Source organism: Colletotrichum karsti (assembly GCF_011947395.1).
Source record: "Colletotrichum karsti strain CkLH20 chromosome Unknown Scaffold25, whole genome shotgun sequence".
NCBI lineage: Eukaryota > Fungi > Ascomycota > Sordariomycetes > Glomerellales > Glomerellaceae > Colletotrichum > Colletotrichum karsti.
Window position 1 is genome coordinate 302844 of NW_024065925.1, and position 21952 is coordinate 324795.

The 21952-nt window shown below is 56.1% G+C and overlaps 8 protein-coding genes across 8 annotated transcripts; 5 read left to right on the top strand and 3 right to left on the bottom strand.

Moving 5' to 3' along the window:
• Nucleotides 1-63: 63 nt before the first annotated feature.
• Nucleotides 64-5495, top strand: CkaCkLH20_07799 (ankyrin repeat protein; the record flags this gene model as incomplete). The annotated part of the gene is made up of 8 exons (XM_038890515.1): nucleotides 64-152; nucleotides 202-444; nucleotides 507-866; nucleotides 930-1114; nucleotides 1167-2332; nucleotides 3020-4134; nucleotides 5073-5177; nucleotides 5237-5495. The coding sequence occupies 8 exons, from the start codon at nucleotides 64-66 to the stop codon at nucleotides 5493-5495; spliced, it is 3522 nt and encodes a 1173-aa protein (XP_038744123.1).
• A 1102-nt stretch (nucleotides 5496-6597) lies between these two features.
• CkaCkLH20_07800 (d-amino-acid oxidase) lies at nucleotides 6598-7902 on the top strand (the record flags this gene model as incomplete). Its single annotated transcript, XM_038890516.1, has 4 exons — nucleotides 6598-6638; nucleotides 6686-6823; nucleotides 6883-6980; nucleotides 7034-7902. 4 exons carry the CDS (start codon nucleotides 6598-6600, stop codon nucleotides 7900-7902), a joined length of 1146 nt encoding a protein of 381 aa, XP_038744124.1.
• Nucleotides 7903-8123: 221 nt separating this feature from the next.
• Nucleotides 8124-9531, top strand: CkaCkLH20_07801 (uncharacterized protein; the record flags this gene model as incomplete). Its single annotated transcript, XM_038890517.1, has 3 exons — nucleotides 8124-8274; nucleotides 8336-8580; nucleotides 8635-9531. 3 exons carry the CDS (start codon nucleotides 8124-8126, stop codon nucleotides 9529-9531), a joined length of 1293 nt encoding a protein of 430 aa, XP_038744125.1.
• A 41-nt stretch (nucleotides 9532-9572) lies between these two features.
• Nucleotides 9573-10032, bottom strand: CkaCkLH20_07802 (eukaryotic translation initiation factor eif1a-like protein; the record flags this gene model as incomplete). Its single annotated transcript, XM_038890518.1, has 2 exons — nucleotides 9573-9672; nucleotides 9728-10032. 2 exons carry the CDS (start codon nucleotides 10030-10032, stop codon nucleotides 9573-9575), a joined length of 405 nt encoding a protein of 134 aa, XP_038744126.1.
• A 1081-nt stretch (nucleotides 10033-11113) lies between these two features.
• CkaCkLH20_07803 (MFS efflux) lies at nucleotides 11114-12703 on the top strand (the record flags this gene model as incomplete). Its single annotated transcript, XM_038890519.1, has 2 exons — nucleotides 11114-11544; nucleotides 11602-12703. The coding sequence occupies 2 exons, from the start codon at nucleotides 11114-11116 to the stop codon at nucleotides 12701-12703; spliced, it is 1533 nt and encodes a 510-aa protein (XP_038744127.1).
• A 390-nt stretch (nucleotides 12704-13093) lies between these two features.
• On the bottom strand, nucleotides 13094-13999 carry CkaCkLH20_07804 (phosphoserine phosphatase; the record flags this gene model as incomplete). The annotated part of the gene is made up of 3 exons (XM_038890520.1): nucleotides 13094-13233; nucleotides 13316-13458; nucleotides 13512-13999. 3 exons carry the CDS (start codon nucleotides 13997-13999, stop codon nucleotides 13094-13096), a joined length of 771 nt encoding a protein of 256 aa, XP_038744128.1.
• Nucleotides 14000-15085: 1086 nt separating this feature from the next.
• On the top strand, nucleotides 15086-16456 carry CkaCkLH20_07805 (uncharacterized protein; the record flags this gene model as incomplete). The annotated part of the gene is made up of 1 exon (XM_038890521.1): nucleotides 15086-16456. The coding sequence occupies one exon, from the start codon at nucleotides 15086-15088 to the stop codon at nucleotides 16454-16456; it is 1371 nt and encodes a 456-aa protein (XP_038744129.1).
• A 507-nt stretch (nucleotides 16457-16963) lies between these two features.
• Nucleotides 16964-20683, bottom strand: CkaCkLH20_07806 (protein kinase c; the record flags this gene model as incomplete). The annotated part of the gene is made up of 6 exons (XM_038890522.1): nucleotides 16964-17025; nucleotides 17075-17480; nucleotides 17526-17727; nucleotides 17775-19842; nucleotides 19907-20173; nucleotides 20227-20683. 6 exons carry the CDS (start codon nucleotides 20681-20683, stop codon nucleotides 16964-16966), a joined length of 3462 nt encoding a protein of 1153 aa, XP_038744130.1.
• Nucleotides 20684-21952: the final 1269 nt, after the last annotated feature.

Consider the following 21952-nt stretch of genomic DNA (forward strand, 5'->3'; position numbering starts at 1 on the left):
AATCACCGGGCAGATGGAGGCGGAATCAGGGGCATTTCCTCGATTCTCATTCTCAGAGAGGTGATGCGACAGATCAATATCGACCGGAAACCCAAAGACCATCTCCAACCATGGCAGGTCTTCGATCTGATAGGAGGTACCAGCACTGGCGGGTCAGTAGCAGCGCCAGGCTTCCATGATGATTACTGACGTCCATGGCAGTATCATTGCTCTTATGTTGGGATGCTTGAAAATGTCTGTCGAAGAGTGTCATGACACATACATGAAGCTCGCAAACACAATCTTCAAGCCCAAGCGCTGGAGATGCAACGTCTTCAACCGCAGTCTCGACCTGATTTCCGCCAACGAGCGGTACGACTCGGCCAAGATGGAAGAACTGGTCCAACAAATCATAAAGGAGAGGACAGGCTCACGGAATGCTATGCTTCAAGATCCCTTACGAGGGTCCCCATGCAAGGTGTAGGTCATCTGACAGTCGACTGGACCATCTCTGACACCATAACCAGCTTCGTCACTACAGTACGCGCGGACGACGAAGAACTACTTCTCTTACGTTCCTATGTCAACAACCAACAACCAGACACCCACTCTTCCCAATTCGAGATGTGGGAGGCTCTGCGCGCCACGTCCGCCGCCAGCACTTACTTCAAGGAATACCGTCGCCAGAACGAAGGGTATGTCGACGGTGCCTTCAAGAGCAACAACCCGATCTTCGAAGTCCACCACGAGGCCGCAGACCTGTGGCCCGGACGTGACGTCTTCCTCGTCAGTATAGGGACGGGAACCAAGCCCAGTGCACCAGTAGGCACCAACGCCATCAAGCTGGTCAGAACCATGACCAAGCTTGCAACAGCAACCGAGGGATCGTGGGTGAGATTCCAACGCACCCACAAACAGCTGGTGGACGAGCATCGACTATTCCGTTTTAGCGCCCCTGGGATTGGGGCAGTTGACTTGGGCAATAGCAAAATGATTGGCAATGTGGCCATGAGGACCGATACATACTTGCGAGATACGGGTACGGCTCGTGAAGTTGCATCTTGTTCGAGAGAAATGGTGGAGATTCAGACTAAGCAGTACACAACTGTTCATAAGCTGTCGAACAGCGAGAGAGGTTAGTCTGGAGTCAAAAATAGGAGAGTATTGACTGACAACTGACTCCGCAGAATGTCTCAAACTTTTATCCGGCGCTGGTGGCCCCTACGAGAGCCAGAGACTCAGCATCGAGAGGCCAGTCCAAGGAACTTGCCAATGGTTCTTGAGTCATAAGGCATTCATGTCCTGGCTGAAAGACACGTCCTCGGCTCTTCTTTGGGTGACGGCCAACCCAGGCTGTGGAAAGACCGTGCTGTCCAGCTTTCTCGTCGATGTCCTATCGCGGCAATCCTCCGACGCCATCGTCTGTCACTTCTTCTTCAAGGCCGGCGAAGTCAGTCGTCAACACTCCCATCAGGCCTTGTGTGGCATCCTTCAACAAGTATTCAAGGCATACGCCAAAGCCATAAAGTTCGCCATGGACGACTTTTCATCAAACGACGCAGCCAACTTTGCGCAGAATATCGAGGCTCTATGGGAGGTCTTGTGTCTCGCGTCAGATTCGATGCCTTCGAAGCAAATCATCTGTGTCATCGACGCGCTGGACGAGTGCAGTGAGGATTCGAGGAACCGCCTCATAGATCTCCTAGTCAAGGCCTTCCCCCAGATGACTGGCAGCCGAAAGTTGCTCGGGCGCCTGAAGATCATCGTAACTAGCCGTCCGTGGCCGAGTATCGAAACACGATTCCGCTCCCTCAGCTGCGTCCGTCTTCGCGGCGAAAACGAGTCGTCTTCTTTGTCCAAGGATATCGAAACTATGGTCAAGGCCAAGGTCGAAAGGCTGAAGGTCGAAGGCACTCTCTCACCAGAAGCTTGCGCTATGCTGGAGACAACGTTAGCGCAAGGTGCTGATCGAACGTTTCTGTGGGCTTCCTTGGTGCTTGAGTCCATATCTCGTCTCCCATCCCGAAAGATGAGCGCCGTAAAGAGCGCGTTGGATGTGACACCAGTCGACTTGAACCAGCTTTACGAAAATGCCTTGTCTGATGTCAAAGACCGCACTGCATCTACGAGACTCCTGCAGGTAGTACTCGCCGCGTCTCGCCCACTCACGCTTGTGGAGGTCAACATGGCGATGAGCATCAGTCCGAAGCATCGAACAGTCCAGGAGTTATTGAGAGACATCGAACCGAATATAGAGTACACAGTGAAGCAGCTGGGCGGCTTCTTCGTGAGAGTTATGAACTCGACCGTACACTTGGTTCATCAGACCGCGCGAGACTTCTTGCAACGAACTGTAGGAACAGATCCATCGTTGTGGAAACAATCTCTGGAAGCTTCAAGGTGCCATTCAGCCCTTTCCCAAGCGACAGTTAGCTTCCTGCTTCTGGAAGACTGGCCGATCAGAGATCTTGCTCCGAGTAAAGATAAGGCAGAAGCGTCGAATTCAACACTACTCCAGTCTTTTCCATCGTCTACATCAGAATTTTATGCGTATGCAGCTCGAAACTGGCCATACCACGCTCAAAAGCAAGAGGACAGTTTCAACAGTGATACAGTCACAAGACAACAGATCGCAACTCTTTGCAGGCCAACCTGGCAAGGTTTTCATAACTGGTGGTATTTTTGGGCAGGCAAAGAATACTTCTATGGAGCGGGCAATCCTATAGAGCAAACTTCGCCCGATGACAGTTTGGGTCTATACCCGTTGCATTTTGCAGCGTGGCGAGGTTATTACGTCGTGATGAGGGGTCTAACAGACTCCCAACCTGGTTTGTTAACGTCACGTAACCACACAGACTTGGACTGTTTGGTAGTCGCCACACTGCAGGGGCGTGTTAGTGTCGTTAGATGGTTGCTGCACACCTTTAACCCTTCCTGTCTACAATCAGGGATAGCTCTGGTGGCCACCGGCAGTATGGAGATTACTCGACTTTTGGTTAAAACTGGCGTCGACCTTGGAAAACGGTATCGATCACTCCAGAGCGAGAAAGAAGAAGCGACCGTTCTTGAGTCGGCCATATACAGCGAGGGAAAACTGGCATATTTGCTGGCCAAGGGCGCTGGTGGCCTAGGCGAGGCTATCTATCTAGCCGCAGAGGAAGGAAAGACGGCCTCCCTGCAGATGCTTCTTACAGCCGAAGATAAGAGAACTGAAGAGGAACGACTTCGTAGCCTCCAAAGTGCGCTCAAGGCCGCAAGCGAGAGAGGCAGAGCATCGACCAGAAGGATCCTGTTGGGAGCTGGTGTACCGGAGCCTGAGGGCACCAACTTGTCGGCAGGCTTGGCCAAAGCCGTGACATTCGGATGTACCAAGGACAACATAGAAGCACTTGTCCAAGATGGTGCTCGGGATGTCGATGGCGAGGCTCTGCTTTCGAGGGCAGTCTTCGGTGACTTGGAAAGCATCACATGGTTATTTTCCGTATTGGATTATCCCCCAGAAGTTTTGAGCCAGGTCACCTCGGCATTCTTCGACATGCACTTGGGCGACGGGCTGAGAGGGTACTTGCTCAAGACAGTCGAACGCGTCTTGCTGTCCGAGAGACGAAGACTGACGAGCGGTTTTGCCATCAAACCTGTCATAGGCCAAGACCAGGCAACGAACGAGCAATTCCTCATCCTGTTATCAGCCAAGAGGGCACGAGTGCCGGCTGCGAAATTCCACCAAGCCGTGTGCTTCAGCATAGCAGCGGACGAGCGTCTGGCTTTATTCCTGTTGAAGCATAGGAGCATTCTACAAGATATCTCGGACGTGTCTGGCGAGCACGAGTATCTCGCCTTAGCGTGCCTATGGGGCAACTTGGATATTGTGAAGAATATCTGCGAAGAGAAGAGACGGCTGGGGCAGCTACCAAAACTTCCCTGGGGTTTACTCTTGCGCACGGCAGTGGTGTCTGGCAACGCCAAAACTGTGCGTTGGATTCTCGAAAATGGAAATAACAATGGTCACGTTGAAGCCACATCGGAGGTAGTCGGGGAGGAATTTGCTGCCCAGTGGGCTGTGGTCGAGAGAGTGCTGGGTTTTGCCAGTGCAGCGGCCTCTCCGCTGGACATAGCTGCTAGGTTTGGATACCAAGACGTAATCGCGACCTTAACGTCGGCGAGGTAAGGAACTTGATCCCATGGAACAGGTGGAATGAAGTGCTACTCCTGGACTCGCACCGTGTGTTGGTTGAAGCTCCAGTGATGATTGGATATGAGGGATGTTGGCAGCCCTACAGGGCGACAGGGTAGATGTAGATAGCCGGCCAGTTATTTGGAATCATCGCGCGTGATGGAATTGCTGACGAATACCGCCCGAATTTCTTTGAGAAGGAGGGCAGGAGGCGAGTAGAAGAAGATTAAGCAGACATGCTGATTTATCAGGAGAGATGACTGAGAGAATGAGGTCAATCGGCATTTGAAGATGTGAAATCAGAGCAGGACCGAGCTCCGCGACGCATCGCCGAGAGCCGTTAAGAAACAGTGGGGCCGTGACAGCCACCTGGATGGAAGCTGGAATACTAAACTGAGCTGTTGGGCTGGAGGTACAAGGCGCTACATAGAGATTACGTGCAGAACATAAGTATCTCTTCATGCAGTGTTACCTTTCCATGGCGTCAGGTCCCTCTCGCGTCATCGACACCCTGACGTCCTGACAAATCAAGAGGGAATTTCGCCCGGAATTTGCTGGCAGTGCCCATGTCACTTGCCGATTCTTCACTGCGGGCAGCTACTTTACTGACATCCACATTGACCTTTTCGAGCGCTATTCTGACAATTTTGTGCTCCTTCCCCTCCATCAGTGTCCCTCCCTAGTATTTAGTCCGATTTCCTCCCGCGTCACCGCCGAGTGCCCCTCTTCCATCCCACATGTCTTTCAGACTCTTCCGTCCAGTTCAACGCATCGCGAAACCCTCACTTCCTTCAACCTATAGATCTTTTCACGCATCCTTGCCCAACATGGTTGTCCACAACGTCAGCAGGTAAGTTACCACCATGTCGCTACGGTTCTTCAACTGCGTATACTCTTGCTAACGTCTCCCCCTCCACAGCAAGGACGAGTTCGAGAAGGCCCTCAAGGATAACAAGGCCGTTATCCTTGATGCCTTCGCCACTTGGTGCGGTCCCTGCAAGGCTATTGCTCCCGTCTTGGCCAAGTACGTTTCAACTCCCAACTGACCTCGAAGGCATTGGACTGACAGGCTGTTGTGCTTAGCCTCTCCAACGTCGATAAGAACGGCGGTCTTTACTTCGTCAAGATCGACGTCGACGAGGTTCCCGACCTCAGCCAGGACCTTGGCATTCGCGCCATGCCTACTTTCATCATCTTCAAGAACGGCGAGAAGGCCCAGGAGATCGTCGGCGCCAACCCTCCTGCCCTCACCCAGGCCATCACCGCGCTCGCTGAAGAGTTTCCCCCTCCTAGCCCGGTCGAGGCCGCTCCCAAGGCCGAGGTCGAGGCTTCCAAGGAGTAAACTTTGGACACAAGAGATGGAAATGGGAAAGATGAAAAGAGAGACGTCACCGCCCTAAGGCGGTGAGTACGTCCGGACACTAGATACCACACCACAATTACCTTTTTTTTTCTACGCTTCTTGGTGCCTCCATCTTTCAAGTGTCACAGTTGCAAAATCATGGCTTGTCGCTCGCGCATGTTACCCAATGCCGTGGCGCGTAGCGCTTCGACCTCGGGATGCTGTGCATCGCGTTGTGTGCAGATACTACTGGGTCCGACGATTACGACGGCTGTTCATGGAAAAGAAAGCCAAGTTTACCGACCAACCCAAAGACCCCCAAAATCCGTGCAAAGACGCAAAGCTAAAGTCGACGTCTGGACTCACCAGTGCCAAGAGGTTCGTTTTCGACGCGCCATGGCATAGCTACTGTAAGAAGCCTGCATTCGAGCATTGAGATGCTTCAAAATAGGACAGGAAAAAGCCAGACGTCCAGGAGCTGTGCGTAGCATAATATAATTATTCACTACTCACTCGTGAATAGGATATTGAAGGCCGGGGGATTGATTGGCGGTATGCATCTGACCATCCAATAACCACAATTGACCGCTTCGCGTCGCGCTCGCGCACGCCTTTTCTTAACAAGATCGACCGCAACCTGATCACGCTGCAACATGTCACCGCAGGGCGCCGATAATCAATAGACAAACGCCAACACCAACGGCCTTTATCGGCTCGCGCGGCCGGTTTCCGCAGTCGCCGGGGTCAGTCAAGTCCCAGTGGCCGTTGGGCCCCGCGCCGGTTTTCGCCCCGGTACCGCGGGGGTCATTGCCCGCGGGAAGGGACGCCCCAGCGTCGAGCCGTCGTACGTGAGGGACCCCGATAAACATGGCGCGATTGAGCCTGCAGCAAATCACGCAAAGGCGTAGATGAACTCGGTGTCCGCTCGTATCAGTTGGCTTTTTTCGGTGTATTAAAGAGGCTGGCTCATCTCATCTAATTCCAAGCGGTCAGACCCTACTAAGGTTTCCAGAACCTAGTTCAACATTACGGCGAATTTCTTGTTCAGAAAGCGTACTGTAACCACTTTCGATACCGCCGTATTGAGAATATCAAGGCCTGCCTGGAAATAGACAATATGACAAACCACATTGTTGTGCTTGGGTAAGTCTCAAAATGCTGTCGTTCGATCACTCACTAATCACTTCCAGCGCCGGCGTTTCGGGCCTCACTACCGCCCTGCTCTTGTCTAAGAGCAAAGCCAACTCCATCACCCTCATCGCGAAGCATATGCCCGGCGACTATGACATCGAGTACACCTCTCCGTGGGCCGGCGCCAACGTCTTGCCGTGAGCGGCCACTCCCAGTGCCGATCTTGAGTCACGGCAAAGTTGCTAATTCGCCTCAGTATGGCACCTGCTTCCGACAGTAAATGGGAAAGAAGAACATGGCCCGAGATGAAGCGCCTAGCCGCCGAGGTTCCTGAAGCCGGCATTCACTTCCAAAGTGCGTTCCACCAAGTTCGGAAGACTTACCAGCGCCAAACTGACACATACCAGAGTCCATTGTCTACCGCCGCAAGAAGGACATCGAAGCAGGCGGCAACCCCTACGACGCCCTCTATGCCGTCGACCCGTGGTACCGCGAAATGATGCCCGATTTCCGCGACCTTCGCCAGGACGAGCTTCCGTCCAACGCCCACTCGGGCTGCGAATTCACCTCAGTCTGCATGAACACGGCGCTCTACCTCCCCTGGCTGGTCGGACAGTGTCGCAAGAACGGCGTCGTCTTCAAGCGCGGCGTCATCGAGCACATCCGCGAGCTCAAGAACCTGCACCACACCGGCAACCCGGCCGACATCATCGTCAACTCCTCGGGCCTGCTGGCGTGCAAGCTGGGCGGCGTCGAGGACAAGACGGTGCGTCCCGCGCGCGGGCAGGTCGTCATCGTCCGCAACGTGGCCGAGAAGATGGTCACCATCTCCGGCACGGACGACGGGCCGACGGAGGTGTGCTACATGATGACCCGCGCCAACGGCGGCGGGACGATTTTGGGAGGCACGTATGACAAGGACAACTGGGACGCGAACCCGGATCCGAACATTGCGATCAGGATCATGAAGCGGGCTGTCGATCTGAACCCGAGCTTGACGGGCGGTAAGGGCATTGAGGCGTTGAGTATTGTCCGCCACGGCGTTGGGTTGAGGCCGTACCGCGAGAATGGCGTCAGGATTGAGATTGACAAGAAGACCTTTGAAGACGGCACGCCTATTGTCCACAACTATGGCCACGCCGGATGGGGATACCAGGGATCGTACGGTTGCTCAGAGGGCGTTGTTGAGCTGGTGAACCAAATTAGAAGGGAGAAGGGGGAGGCCCTGACAAATGAGCCAAAGCTGTTTTCTTGGGACCGTCCGAGTAAATTGTAATGGTTTCAATTTTCGAATCGAAAAATATATCGAAGATAATAATTATTGGACAATGACAGACTACTGAATGCAAAAGTGACATCCCTCCTTCGAAAGACAGTACGAATTGGAGTACCCAAGCTACCCGCACAGTGTAGCGTAGATCGCGACAGCTTTCAGAAGCTCCCCTGTCCATCACCAAGCTTCACAACTACCACTACCACAGCTTGCGAAGCTGCACAATGGCCGACCAAACGCCCCCAATTCACATACAAGCGACGCGACTGGTCCTGGATATCGCAAATGGCCGCCATGCGCTCTCCAAGGCAATCCCTCCTCTGCTCCTGGCATTGGACGCGGTCCTCTGCGGGCTGATCATCTGGAAGGTCCCATGTTAGCCTCGCCCTCCACGAATGACCCCAAGACCCTAGGCGGGCGCTGACATGGCTCGCAGACACAGAGATCGACTGGGTGGCATATATGGAGCAGGTGGCTCAATTCGTCTCGGGCGAACGCGACTACACCAAGATCAAGGGCGGCACCGGTCCTCTCGTCTACCCGGCCGCCCACGTCTACACCTACACTGGACTTTACTACCTTACCGACGAAGGAAAGAATATTCTTCTGGCGCAGCAATTGTTTGCTATCCTCTACCTGGCTACTCTTGCGGTTGTAATGGCTTGCTACTGGCAGGCAAAGGTAGACGATCCATTCGCCCTCAACACCAAGCGAAGCTAATGAACTCCATCACAGGTCCCGCCTTACATATTCCCCCTCCTGATTCTCTCCAAGCGCCTTCACAGCGTCTTCGTCCTCCGATGCTTCAACGATTGCTTCGCGACCCTATTCCTCTGGGTTGCCATCTTCTTCTTCCAGAAACGCCTCTGGACGCCGGGCGCGATACTCTACAGCTGGGGACTGGGGATCAAGATGTCACTGCTCCTCGTCCTGCCCGCCGTGGGCGTCATACTCTTCCTCGGTCGCGGTTTCGAGGGCAGCCTGCGCGCCGCGTGGCTCATGGCACAGCTACAGATCGTCATCGGCGTCCCCTTCTTCGCGAACAACGCCGCGGGGTACTTCGGCCGCGCATTCGAGCTCTCGCGGCAGTTCTTCTTCAAGTGGACGGTCAACTGGCGCTTCGTGGGCGAGGAAACGTTTCTCAGCAAGCCTTTTGCTATTGCGCTCTTGGGTCTACATGCAGCTACGCTCCTGGCCTTCATCACCGCCCGCTGGCTCAACCCCGCGCAGCGCCCGCTGTCGTCGCTCGTCCCGGCCATGCTCAGGGGGAAATCCCCATTCGCGGGACTCGAGGAGGCGCAGGTGGCGAGCCGGGTGACGCCGCGGTACGTTCTCACGACAATCCTCTCGGCCAACGTCATGGGCCTGCTCTTCGCCAGGTCTCTGCATTACCAGTTCTACGCCTATCTAGCCTGGTCGACGCCGTACCTCCTCTGGCGCAGCGGCCTTCCCGTCGTCGTGGTCTACCTGCTCTGGGCGGCGCAGGAGTGGGCCTGGAACGTGTTCCCCAGCACGGACGCGAGCTCGCAGGTTGTGGTGGGCGTGATGGCGGTTACCGTTGCGGCGGCGTGGTTTGCGGCAGCGGACGAGGGGAAGCCGGTGGACGAGTCGGAGGAGAAGAAGAAGCGGTGATGGGAGGGAATGTCATTAGTCGTCAGGGTTCGTTCGCAAAATCAATAATCGTCTTCAGAGTCGGATGGCGGCATCTTGCCGACGTTGGAGTCGCTTTCGTCTTCCTCGTCTTCGTATCTGGTCTTGGCGAATTCCTTCGGCCTACTATTGTCAGCATGTCGAACGGGGAAATTTTGCTTTATGATGAGGGACGCACCAGTAAGGCTGCTTGCGCCAGGCCTTCTCGTCGCGGACGACGTTGATGATCTCGCCCATGACGCGGCCGTCGGGCTCGTCGTACCTCTCCGCCAGCACATATCCGCCCCGCTTGATCCAGATGGTGTTGCGGAAGCGCTGGGCCAGCTCGAGGACCATGTCCTTCTTGTTGGGGAGCTCGCAGTTGTAGAGGTTGTTGCCCTCGGCCTTGATGACGCGTACGATGGCCTGGTTCTTCTCGAGGTTGTCGGGGGGCGTCATGGTCTCCTCAGCCGCCGCTTGGGCGGTGCGCTTCGTGCGTGCCATTGCTGTGCGTTCGGAAAGGTTTATGGATGGGTGATTTCTGGCGAGGACGTGGACGGGTGACGGGAGCGAGACGAGCGGCTGGCACTTTTTTTGGTGGTGGATGGTGGGGTAGTTTTTCGTCACTTGGAATTTTTTGGAAGAACGCGGGGCAGATCTGGCCGGCAGGCACCTCTAGCCTGTCTTAGGTACTTCATCCCTAAAGTCTTCCTTAAACCAGACCACTACGAAGTTCGTGTTCTCAATTCCTCGGTTGACGTAGTAGAGCACGGTACTAGTATCTCAAATCGGCTCAGATCACTGATCCAAATGAAAAGTTGACATATATTGAACATACAAACGCGTGACTGACCGGGTGGCGCTCCGAACCTTTGCCGGCGGAGGAACTCCGGCCGGAGACGACTCGGACCCACATCCTCGTAAAATAGTTTCCGCATCTACGGTCGCTCTCCCTCCAAATGCTCTCCAACACCGACATTAGGTAGGCTAACCAAGAGGAACAGAACATTGGCTCTCGCCTCCAAATCAGCGCTTACCAATCTTGCTCGTGACACAACGTCAAGCCGACATCAATGTCTTAATCCGTGGACGCCAACTCACTCCTGTAGCCGAACCATCATATCCGTCAGGCCTTCGACGGAACGGCCCCCGCATCATGCAGCCACCGGACCGTCGCTTCGCAACATGCAGAGGCTAGACCCATTCAACCACATGCTCTTCAGATCTTTTGCCTGAACCTTTCACGGTCAGCGGGGATGACTCAAGATAGCGGGAGACTTCCCGACCAGCCATGTGCTGGGCGTGCCCCAGACTCCTCAGGGATCCGCGGCCGCGCCACAAGCATCGTGGGATTTCTGTGACAGAATTCTTATCCTACCTTTCCTGGTCGAGTTGTGGGATGGAGGGCACCTAATTGTTAAACACGCCTCACATCCCACGCGACTGGCCCTATAAAGAAGTTGACTTTCGCATACCACCTGACCCCTCCCATCGTGAACGTCTTTCCGTCTCTATATTTAAAGGGAATAATTTCATGTATTCACCTTAGAATCAACGACCCATCCATACAAGCCTCAATTCAACAATGGAGGCCTCAATGCTCAGGACCCTCGTCGAGGTCGAATCTCGAGACCGTGACAACGATCAACCCCTGCTACCCGCCGCACCTGCCAAAGCAGTACCTCGAACATACCCCGGCGCACCTCAGCGTGAAGGAGGATCGATCGAGCTTCAACGTATCGACACCAAAAATGCCCACAGACACACCGACGACAATACCAAGACTGCCGGCGATAGCAAGGCACCGTCCCGGGCCCAGTCCCCGGCCCGCACACCAACGACATCGGGAAGCGACCTGGAGATGAGCCGTCCTTCGACCCCCGTCGCCATCGAAGCCTTACAGAGCATCACGGAACCCCACATGAACCGCTTCCGTCTGGCTGCCTCCAGTCTCATGGGCTTGGGCAACGGCCTCAATGACAGTGCACCTGGTGCCCTCATCCCCTACATGGAAAAGTAACCTCCCCTCCCTTCTCACCCACCAAACCCTCAACACCACTAACAGCCGCGCAGACATTACAACATCGGCTACGCCGTCGTTTCCCTCATCTTCATAGGGAACGCTCTGGGCTTCATCTTCGGCGCCCTCGTCCTCGAGTCCCTCCGCGCCAAGCTCGGCCGCGCCCGCCTGCTCGCCGTCGCCCAGCTCCTCATGGCGTTCGCCTACGTGCCCATCATCGCCCAGGCCCCTTTCCCGGTCATAGTCGTCAGCTTCTTCATGACCGGCTTTGGCATGTCCCTCAACCTCGCCATCAACAACGTCTTCTGCGGCTCCCTGCAGCAGGCCACCACGGCCCTCGGTTTCCTCCACGGCGCCTACGGTCTCGGCGGCACCGTCGGGCCCCTCATGGCCACCGCGCTCGTCACCCAGGCCCGCGCGCGCTGGAGCACGTATTACCTCATCACCCTGGGCATCGCGCTCTTCAACGGAGTCTTCGCGACCTGGGCCTTCTGGAAGTACGAACGCGAGCTGCCGCCCTCTCAGCAACCACAGACCGCCGGCGCGGACAAGACGTCCTCGGCCCAGCTTCTCTCCTCCATGTTCTCCGCGCTGCGGCTGCGCATCGTCGCCCTGGGCGCCCTCTTCATCTTCGCCTACCAGGGCGCCGAGGTGTCCATCTCGGGCTGGGTCATCTCCTTCCTCATCGCGGAGCGCGACGGCGACCCGGACGCCGTGGGCTACGTCACGTCCGGTTTCTGGGCCGGCATCACGCTCGGGAGGTTCCTGCTCTCGCACCCGGCGGCCCGCATCGGCGAGCGTCTCGCCGTCTTCATCGCGACCGTCGGCGCCGCCGTGTTCCAGGTGCTGGTGTGGTGGGTGCCCAACGTCGTCGGCCCGGCCGTCTCGGTGGCCGTCGTCGGGCTCTTGCTCGGGCCGATTTACGCGTGCGCGGCGGCGACGTTCATGAGGGGCATGACGAGGCACGAGAGGGTCAGCGGGATGGGGGTGATTAGTGCCTTTGGGAGTTCCGGAGGCGCCGTTGCGCCGTTTACGACGGGTTTGCTTGCGCAGGCTTCAGGGGCCTGGGTGTTGCATCCCATTGCCATCGGACTGTTTGTTGTCATGCTGGCGACGTGGTACGGCATTCCGCACGCCCGGAAGAGAAGCGTGTAAGTTGGGATGACGTCGTGGGGAGTGGGTTTGCAGGTATTAAGATCTGTCGGAGACGGGACGGTTCGATGAGAGCCGCAAAAGGCGGAATGCCTCGATCGGGATAAATGGGTGACGATTAAAACCGGGTCTGGGTCTGTCTTTCAGCGTCGGCTTAGAGTCCGGTAAAGGATTTGAATCCTCGCGGTAATGAAGGGCAGGAGAATATTAGTAGCGAATGACGGAATAAAATCGTGGTATCATCTATAAGATGGCATTGCTATCTAGCCATCGTCGAGCCCAGTACCCAAAAAGCCGTCATGTCTATCTATATCTATCATCAAAAACATTCGCCCAAAGTTTCATGTTCGTTGTATACCTTTCCCATCTCTCCTCTAAACAACTAGAAAATTTCTAGTGGTGAATGCGTCCCCGTGCGGCGTCCTTGACGCTGACCTTGCCGTCGACAATCTGCTTGACCGTGTCCAGAATGTCGGAGAAGTCGTTAAAGGTGACGAAGGAAACGTTCTCCTTTTCGCACCACGAGACGAGGTCTGCAGCTCGGTTAGCATTCGCATCGAGGTCCAACTGCCGAAGCGGGAAGGGGGGAAAAAAAAAAGGAAAGGTAAGACTCACCCTTGCCGCGCTTGGCAAAGAGCAGATCCGTCTCCCGTGCGGCGGACAGGTCCGACACGCCGTCGCCGGCGTAGAACATGACGGGCCGCTCGGGGAGGGAGGAGTACTTGCGCAGCTCAATGGACTTGTCGTGGCCGTGGATGCTACAGAATGTCAGTGAGGTGTGGAAAATGAGAGCAGATAAGAACGCCCGCACCTGTCGTCGTGGTAAACGATCTGCCAGCCGCCCTCGTCGTTGAGGCTCTTGCCGTCGCGGGGCGCGACCTGGTTGCTGACGATCTGGATGTTCTCGACCTCGTCCTCGCCGAGCCACTGGACGAGCAGGGCGCGGATGATGGGCCTCATGCCGCCGGAGATGATGACGACGGGGATGTTCTGCTCTTTCGCCCAGAAGTAGAACTCCTTGAAGACGGGGTCGAGCTTGACGTTCTTCTTGAGCAGGTCGATGCACTGGTCGAAGGGCAGGGTGACGCTCTCCATCATCTCGCGGAAGGCGTCGCGGAAGTGCTTCTTGCCCTCGAGGACGAGCAGGTTGCCGTCGCGGCGCTTCTCGAAGCCGAAGCCGACGTTGTCCGTCATGTAGTCGTTGGAGTCCTCGAGGGTGATTGTGCCGTCGAAGTCGGTGAAGAAGATGAACTTGGGGTTCGTGGCCAGGGCCGGCGTCTCGTTGATCTGGGAACCCATGTTGGCGGTTTTCGTGGGGGAGGTGGTGATGGGGATTGGTTTGGTGTGAGTGAGAGCTGGATGAGTGAGTGAGTGAGTGAGATATGTCGAGGTCGAAGGAGGGGGAGGGGTAAGATGAACAATGGAAGTCAACAATGTCGTGGAACCCAAGGTAGAGGTCAGTGAAGTGGGTCTGAGAAGTTGTCAAAGAGACCGGGAAATGTGTCAATGGCTTTATATACGGGACGAGAGACCAAGCCGCCGCCCGGACATGCAGTTTTCGACTTGGGATGAGAAAAAGGACTTTCTTAGGTGTCAATTTTATCTGCAGTATGCAAGGTGTTGCCTCCAATGAATCCATGCACCTCGTTCCTTGTCAATGTCTGCTGTGTACATGAATGCGGAACGTGGACGTTGTAATCAGCTCCGTCTTGTTGAGCCGGCCTATCTTATCAAATTAAAAAGTTAGACAGAAAAAAAGGCTCGATATCCAATCCAATACCTTCAAGCGAAATCCGCCATGCAAACCTACCGTCTCCTTCAAAAAACCATCCCGCCAGTGACGACATCGGCCCCTCGGCGGAACCACCGTGCGTCCGAAATAGTCCCCGTATCGAGTCCACGAGGGGGGACCCTTGAGCGCGGTTTTACCAACATGTAGTCCACTCAGCCACTGAAAGTCCAGTGAAGGGACCCCCACTGACTCCGTACACGTGCGGTAAATCTCTTCTCTGGCGGCACCTCAACCTCAAGATAGCCGGTACGTACACCCCCCTCAATGCTGGGCTTCTTCGCTCTTCTTTTTCAATTCTTCTCGAAGCTGTGACCCCGGCACCGGCCCGATCCCCCTCCCAAATCCGACAGGCGGTGAGCCCTTCCACCAATTGAGCTGTCCTCCGGCAGAAACCCGCCGCCGCCGCACCACCACCACCACCACCACCACCGACCGCACCGCACCGTCCAAACTTTCCCTTCTGCCGTCCCGGTCCCCGTCCCTCCCGGCCGTAAGACAAACCACAACCCGCCACCGGTGCTCGACAGAGCCATTCGTCAGGTCAATTGGGTCCGAGATATAGTCGCCAAGTCCAACCCAACCCTCGGGGAAAGATGCACTCCATCGCCCGCCCGGCGTCGCGGCTCATCCACGCCCGCATCGGCCTACACACCACAACGACCCTCACACGATGGCCCGTGGCAGCAGCTCGATGTAGCACCCCCGCGGCGCGACGCCTCTACTCCTCCCTCCCTCCCTTCCCACCGCCGCCGCCGAGCTCCGGAGCTTCAAAACAAGAGATAGACCAAGCTTCCGCCATGAGCTCCTCATCGCCGAGCGCACAACCGAGCTCAGACTCAAGCTCCACCACAGCTTCCTCCGACTCGCCGCCCACGACCGACCCCGACGCCCACAAACCCGCCGACAAACCCGACGGCAGCAGCAGCAAAGACGCCGCCCACGACCCCCTCCCCGACACGGCCTCCAAGATCTACACGGCCCTGCCCCCGGCCCTCTCCGAAAAGCTCTCCCACCTGATGGACACCCTCCAGACCCGCCTCCTGACCGCCTCGACCACCCTCAACGCCCTGACGGGCTACGCGCCCATCGAGGCGATCAAGCATCAGAACACCCTCCTCGAGTCCCGCCTCGCCTCCGCCCAGGACCTCGTCCGCACCGCCCGCCTGACCTACAAGACCACCAACGCCCGCCGCGCCACCACCCAGCGCGAGGTCACGACGCTGCTCGCCCGCAAGGAGACCTGGTCGCCCTCCGACCTGGAGCGCTTCACGCAGCTGTACCGGACGGACCACGAGCTGGAGCAGGAGGTCGCGGCGGCCTCGGAGGCGCTGACGGACGCCGAGCACGCCGAGCAGGCCCTGGGCCAGCAGCTGAACGCGGGGATCCTCAAGCGGTACCACGAGGAGCAGATCTGGTCGGACCGCATCCGGAGGGCGTCGACCTGGGGCACGTGGGGTCTGATGGGCGTCAACGTGCTTCTGTTCCTGGTCCTGCAGTTTGTCGCCGAGCCGTGGAAGAGGAAACGTCTGGTCCGCGGCGTGGTCGAGCAGGAGAAGGCGGTGCTGGAAGGCGTGACGGCGGAGCTGGCGAGTCTGAAGGCCACGTTGGCGCAGAGGGACGAGGCCGCGGCCGCTGCGCCGGTGGCGGAGGCGGCGCCGTTGGTGGAGGAGCCTATGCCGGAAGAAGTCTTGGCCGCCAAGGTCGAGGAGCCTGCCGTGCAGAACGAGCTGGATAGAGAGGTGGCCAGCGCTCTTGACGAGTTGGAGAAGGAATTCCCCGAGTCCAAGACGTGGCGGGAGTTCTTCTCCGACCCCGCGCTGTGGAAGACGCGATTGGCAGATCTATACTCCGAGCGGCGCATCGACTTGCGCATGCGCGATGCTTCGATCCTCGCACTTGAAGGCGCCGCTGCGGGAGCTACCGTTGCCGGAGGCCTGGCGCTCCTGCTTCTCCGTAGAACATAGACGCGCCAACTCCACGGTTGTATATAATACTGTACAATATGATACCACATAGAGCAAGAGGACGACCTCATAATCACTGCGGGCCGGCCGATCATCCAGATATAACCATTGCAGGTTTTGTCTATTAAAGAAGTTGCGTTGCGGTGGGGTCCGCGGTATCTCACAGATATAGGCTCTAGTCATAATCCGACAAGTCGGCCCCCCGTTTCCAATTGTTGACGTAGCGAAAGACTGGGTAAACACCGCTTTTGTTCTCCCTATATCGTGTCCACCCTTCGCTTCCTCGCCTCATCGCTTCCTCGTTTGCGCCTTTTCGTCACTGCTTGACGACGCGCAGCGTCTCTATGCATACAGAGACCGGCGCTGTTGGATCCTGCCGCGCGCATGGCGCTGGGTATCCTGATACGCGATGTTCCGTCTCCTGATATTCATCCCCTCGTAGGCGTCGTCACCTCATCACCTCGTCGCCTCATCAACTACAAACAACAGGTTTCATTCTTCATTCCCTTAGTCGAAATCGGCAGTGTAAGAGAATCCACGGAACTCTTCTTGCATAGCTTGCGAAAGAACTGTGCTTCGTTAGCTTTGACTTCATCAAAATCATTATCAAATACATACCTGATTGGACAGGGGTCAAAACAGGCGTGACGCTCGTAAACTCGGAGTCGAAGTTGCTGGTGTCAGTGGCACTCTTGATCTGTGGCATAAATGGCGGTGCCACACGCTTGTGGTAAATGTCGTCCCAGTTTATGTTTCTGAAGAAGGGCTGGTTCATAATCTCCTGCGCATCTGTCGGACCGCTGCCCAGGCGCTGGTCGGGCTCACGGGTGAGCAGCTTTTGCAGAATGGACACGGAGTCTCTCGGCATGTGAATCGGGTACAGAGGCTCATCGGCGAGAATGGCGTCGTAGATTTCGTCTTCGTCCTCACCACGGAAGGGCGACTGCTGGAGGAGCATTTGGTAGATCAAGACACCGAAAGCCCACCAGTCGACGGCGCGGCCGTATTTCTTATCAAGGAGAATCTGCGCTGGTCAGTCAAGTTCACACGTCTTTCAAGTTGCACTTACTTCGGGCGCCATGAATTCAGGGGTTCCACAGAAGGTACTCGTGGTGGAACCGAACCACATATCCTCCTTGCAAAGACCGTAATCGGCAATCTTAATGTGGCCATCCAGGGTCAACAAGATGTTATCGAGCTTCAGATCACGGTAAATTACACCGTTCTCGTGGAAATACTTCAGCGCCAAGCAGACTTCTGCGGCGTAAAATCTGCGTTTCGTTAACGCTGCTTCTTTGTATCGTGAGGATTCACTTACTGAGCTCGCTTGGTACCAAACTGGCCGCGCTGGATGTGGAGCATGAGATCACCACCACTGATGTACTCCATGACAAAGTAAACACGGGTCTCAGTCTGGAAACAAGCGTGGAGGTTGGTCAAGAAGGGATGCCTTTCTCTGTTGGCGATGAGGAACACTCTCTTCTCGGACCGGATGCTCTCAACTTCGTCGTTCTCAATGATAAACTCCTTCTTCAATACCTTGATGGCATAGAGCCTCTTGGACCGCTTCGTCTCCGCAAGCATAACCTTTCCGAAGTTACCCTTACCAAGCACAGCCAGGAAGTTGAAGTGATCCAGACCAATGCGCTGGCCAGTACCAGGATCGGTGGCGGAGGGCAAAGGCTTGCGTCCAGCGCTGGGGACACCACCAGAAGTAATGGGCGAAAGCTGCGGGGCCTCCTGCAACTTGGGTGAAGCGACCGGAGGCTGCTGTGGCTGCTGCTGGTACATTTGCTGCTGTTGAGGTGGAGGCTGCGAATACTGTTGTGGCGGAGGCTGGTGTTGTTGCTGCTGCTGCTGTTGAACAGGTCGCTGTTGTTGTTGTTGCACCGGAGGCTGCGGGGGGTAGGCATTGACAGCCGCGTAGTCTGCCGGGTTATACTTTCGCTGCTGGCCGTAGGGGTCTTCTGGGCCTTGGTCATGAGGAGATCCGTAGCCACCGCTGGATCCATAACGTCCATAATCTTGTGGCGACTGAGGCTTTTGCTGGCCCATCGAGCCACTCATAGCAGCTGTCGCCGCTGCTGCCGCAGCAGAGCTGGAAGATGTGCGATCGGGGTGCGGCCTTTGACCCTGAGGAGACTGTTGCTGATACATCAGCTTGGCGGCCTCGGTAGCCTCGGGAGAGCCTTGAGCATATGGTGGCTGGGTTGCGCTGTGAGGCGGCGAGCTCAGAGTGCTTGTCGGGCTCGTGGGCTTCCTCAGAGTGCGGTCACTCAGAGACGACGACGTCTTGTTCTTATTGATCATGCGCGTTGACTTGATGCCCTCCAAAATCTGGTTGGCCACCGCCATAGACATGCCGCAGAAGTCAGGGACAAGGTGGACGCAAGAAGAGTGAGCTGTGAGACCGCATTCAGCGCACTTTCGGCAGTTCTTCTTGCCAAAGGGCAAGATGTAACCGCAATGGCAGCACCAGTTGGCCGTCATGTTGGAGAAGGCCTGGAACCTGTGAGGGATGCGGTGGTTGATCTTCTCCTCATCAGGATCCGTCTCAGCGTTGCTCTTGCTGATACACTTGGTGACCACGCTGGTGTAACACTTGGTATGGCAGGTGTACTTGCAGTCTTCGCACTGCATGCCAGTGGAATACTTGAGGAAGTCTCCGCAGAGAGCGCAGCGCATGATGTTGTAGAACTGATGTTGGACGAACTTGTGGCCGTACATCTCGTGCACCTCCTCCTTGCGTTGACGAACGGCGCCCTTTCTTCCCAGTCCTTGGAGGTCCAGAGGACGACGGTCCTTGTTCTGCTTGACGAATCCCAGCTGAAGCTGGATGCGACCTGCGGGCTCGAGGTTGAACCACCCATCAATGAAGCCCTGAGCTGTCGGCACAGTCATCGGCGGGCCTTGCTGACCGTGAGGAGCGCCGGGCGAGGGTGGTGGTGGCCCTCCCATGGACTGCTGCGACTGGGGGTTCATGGGAAATTGCGGTGGCGGGGCACCCATCCTATCGGCAGACACCCAACCTGAGCTATTGATCTCGGCCTCGATCTTCCTCTTTCTCATCTCCTCAGCAATGTCGGAAATACGGACCCAGAGCAAACCGATGGGAATAGCATGTTCGCCGGGCTTGTCGTAGACGGTGAGCTCAATTTCGTTGGCCTTGTCGACATCGATAGTGTGGTACTCGGCTTCCCACTTGTCCGTTCTGGTGACTCTTGTGCGAGCGACGACGTTATCTTCGACCTTGACCGCGACGAAGGTTTCGGGTCCACGGGCAAAGCGGCTCATAGACGCATGATCGACATCCATAATCTGGCGGACCTGAATGGTAAGCTGACCAGTGAGGGGTTTGCGCAGATTGGGCATATTGATAGAATCATCTAGCGGCTAATGTTAGTCACTGTCGGAGCAAAACAACAAGGCCACATAACCAGATATACATACCATCTGGACTATCGGCAGTGTCCAGGTCGATGTGCAGCTCTTCGTAGCGCTTCATAGCCTGCTTCAAGAGTAGAATCTTTTGCTTGCTCTCGACCCTTCTGCCAGCTGCGTCGGCCCTGCTCTTTCGGTCGCCTTCCATGCCGTACAACTGAACCATCTTCTCAACGCCCTTCAGATATTGTTCCTCCACGTTGAGCTTGAACTGAATCTGAGAAAGCATAAGCTGGATACGAGGGCCGAGGTGTGGGGTGTCCCATTTGATGAGATCTGCGCAGGTCAGCGGTGGGATACATGTATGAAATGGACGGCGCAGTACGAACCAAGCTTTGTGAAGTTGGCACGCGGCTTAGAAACTGTCGACGAGGGGCCCGGAGGGGCGAAAGGACGGGGAGGCATCAGGCCGGCGTGACCTCCGATCTGGCTGTACTGGACGTTGCCGCCAGAGACAGCGCTATCAGCGCCGTAGCCGCCACGCTCTGCCCACTGCTGTGAAGCGTCCTTGGGAGGAGGAGGGGGCGCGTCGCCCATGTCGTCGCTGAGAGGTCTATCGGAGGGAGAGCCGAGAGACATGTTGTCCATGCCGCGACGCATCTGGGCCTCGCGAAGCTTCTCCTCAAAGAACTGCAGGTTCCGTCGGCCATCGCGCATCTGCGAGTCGAGTCTGGATCGGACGGCCTCATTGTTGGTCTGGGCTCGCATAGCATTGGCGGCATTGAGGAGAGCCTTCTCGCGCTCAATCTTCTTGAGGATGTTCTGGATGGCGTCTTCTTCATTCATGTTGGGCGGTGGGGGTGCGCGACTCCACGCGCGGGGGGTGATGTGGTGATGTGTTGGATGTGGATTGTTGGGTAAATATGCGGCGCGAGTGCACAAAGAGGCAGATGCTAGAGCTGTAGTCCGTCACCTGTGACGAGCACATGCGGCAAGGAGAGGTGTAGTAGCGATACAACCACGAAACGAGACGATACAAGACGTCTTTGAGGGAGATACAGCCAGGTCTGGAGGTCAAGGTAGGTAGAGGTAGTTGTAGAGGTGGAGAGAAATGGTGTTCTGAGCTGGATATGGATACCGGAGGTTCGGCGTCGGGAGTAGAAGTGGGCTCGGGTTGGCCTTTGGGTTGGCACAGCGGAGAGATCGGTCTGTCGGCGGTCGGTATCGGGACTATCACGACAGAGATCGGTGGGTGCGGCCAGCCCTCGAGGAGTGGTGTTGTTTTTCGCAGGTTGGGCGAGTTGGTTAAAAGATGTCGTCAGTGGGTTTTGGAGCAGGACACAAGACGGGGGGGGAGGAAGCGGTTCGGGAGGGGTCGCTGGAGGTGGTGGTGGTGGTGGTGGGTGGTGGAGGAGGAAGAGAGGAGGAGGTGAGGTCCTACAGTCTTTAGGCGGGTTTAGAAAGACTTGGAGGTACACGGACTATCACCAATATTCGAGCAGTCAAGATGTTTCTCAGATGTATCTTTTCTGTCCTACAAAGAAGTACGTACCCCAGGCTTTTGGAGGGGGACGACAGCGAAATGGAGGGGTGTTACGAAAGCGCGCGGGCGGACGAAGCAACTCTGTAACTCGATGTGAAGATGGCAGGCGAGCTAAATGATGATTCGGACGATGATTACAATTACCTACCTAATTACCTACTTGTTTTTCTTAGGACTTGGGAATAGAGTTCTTCGAGCATGTGGAAACGAAGCGGCAGCGGCAGCGGAAGCAGGCATTGGCAGAGATTTTTTCTTTATTGCTTTCAACCACCAATTGTCGCTCTTTGACGGCTTCCATCTGCTCCATTCGCTTCCACCTGAGGACTCAACAGTCCCGTCCTCTGATGCCCAACTTGGCGCCTGGGTGCATTCAATGCGGATCATTATTCATCTGGATGCCTTCACCGCGTATGTCACCTGGGGCGGCTCGTCTATCAGTCGCTGCTCCCTGTCCTTGACATTCACTCGTCATCAGATACGGCGCCGGCGCCTTGCAGAAAAACAATACCATTTGGTTAGAAAGAAAAAAAAGTCCTGGACGTGGGGCTCATTGGATACCTAGGACTTTTCTG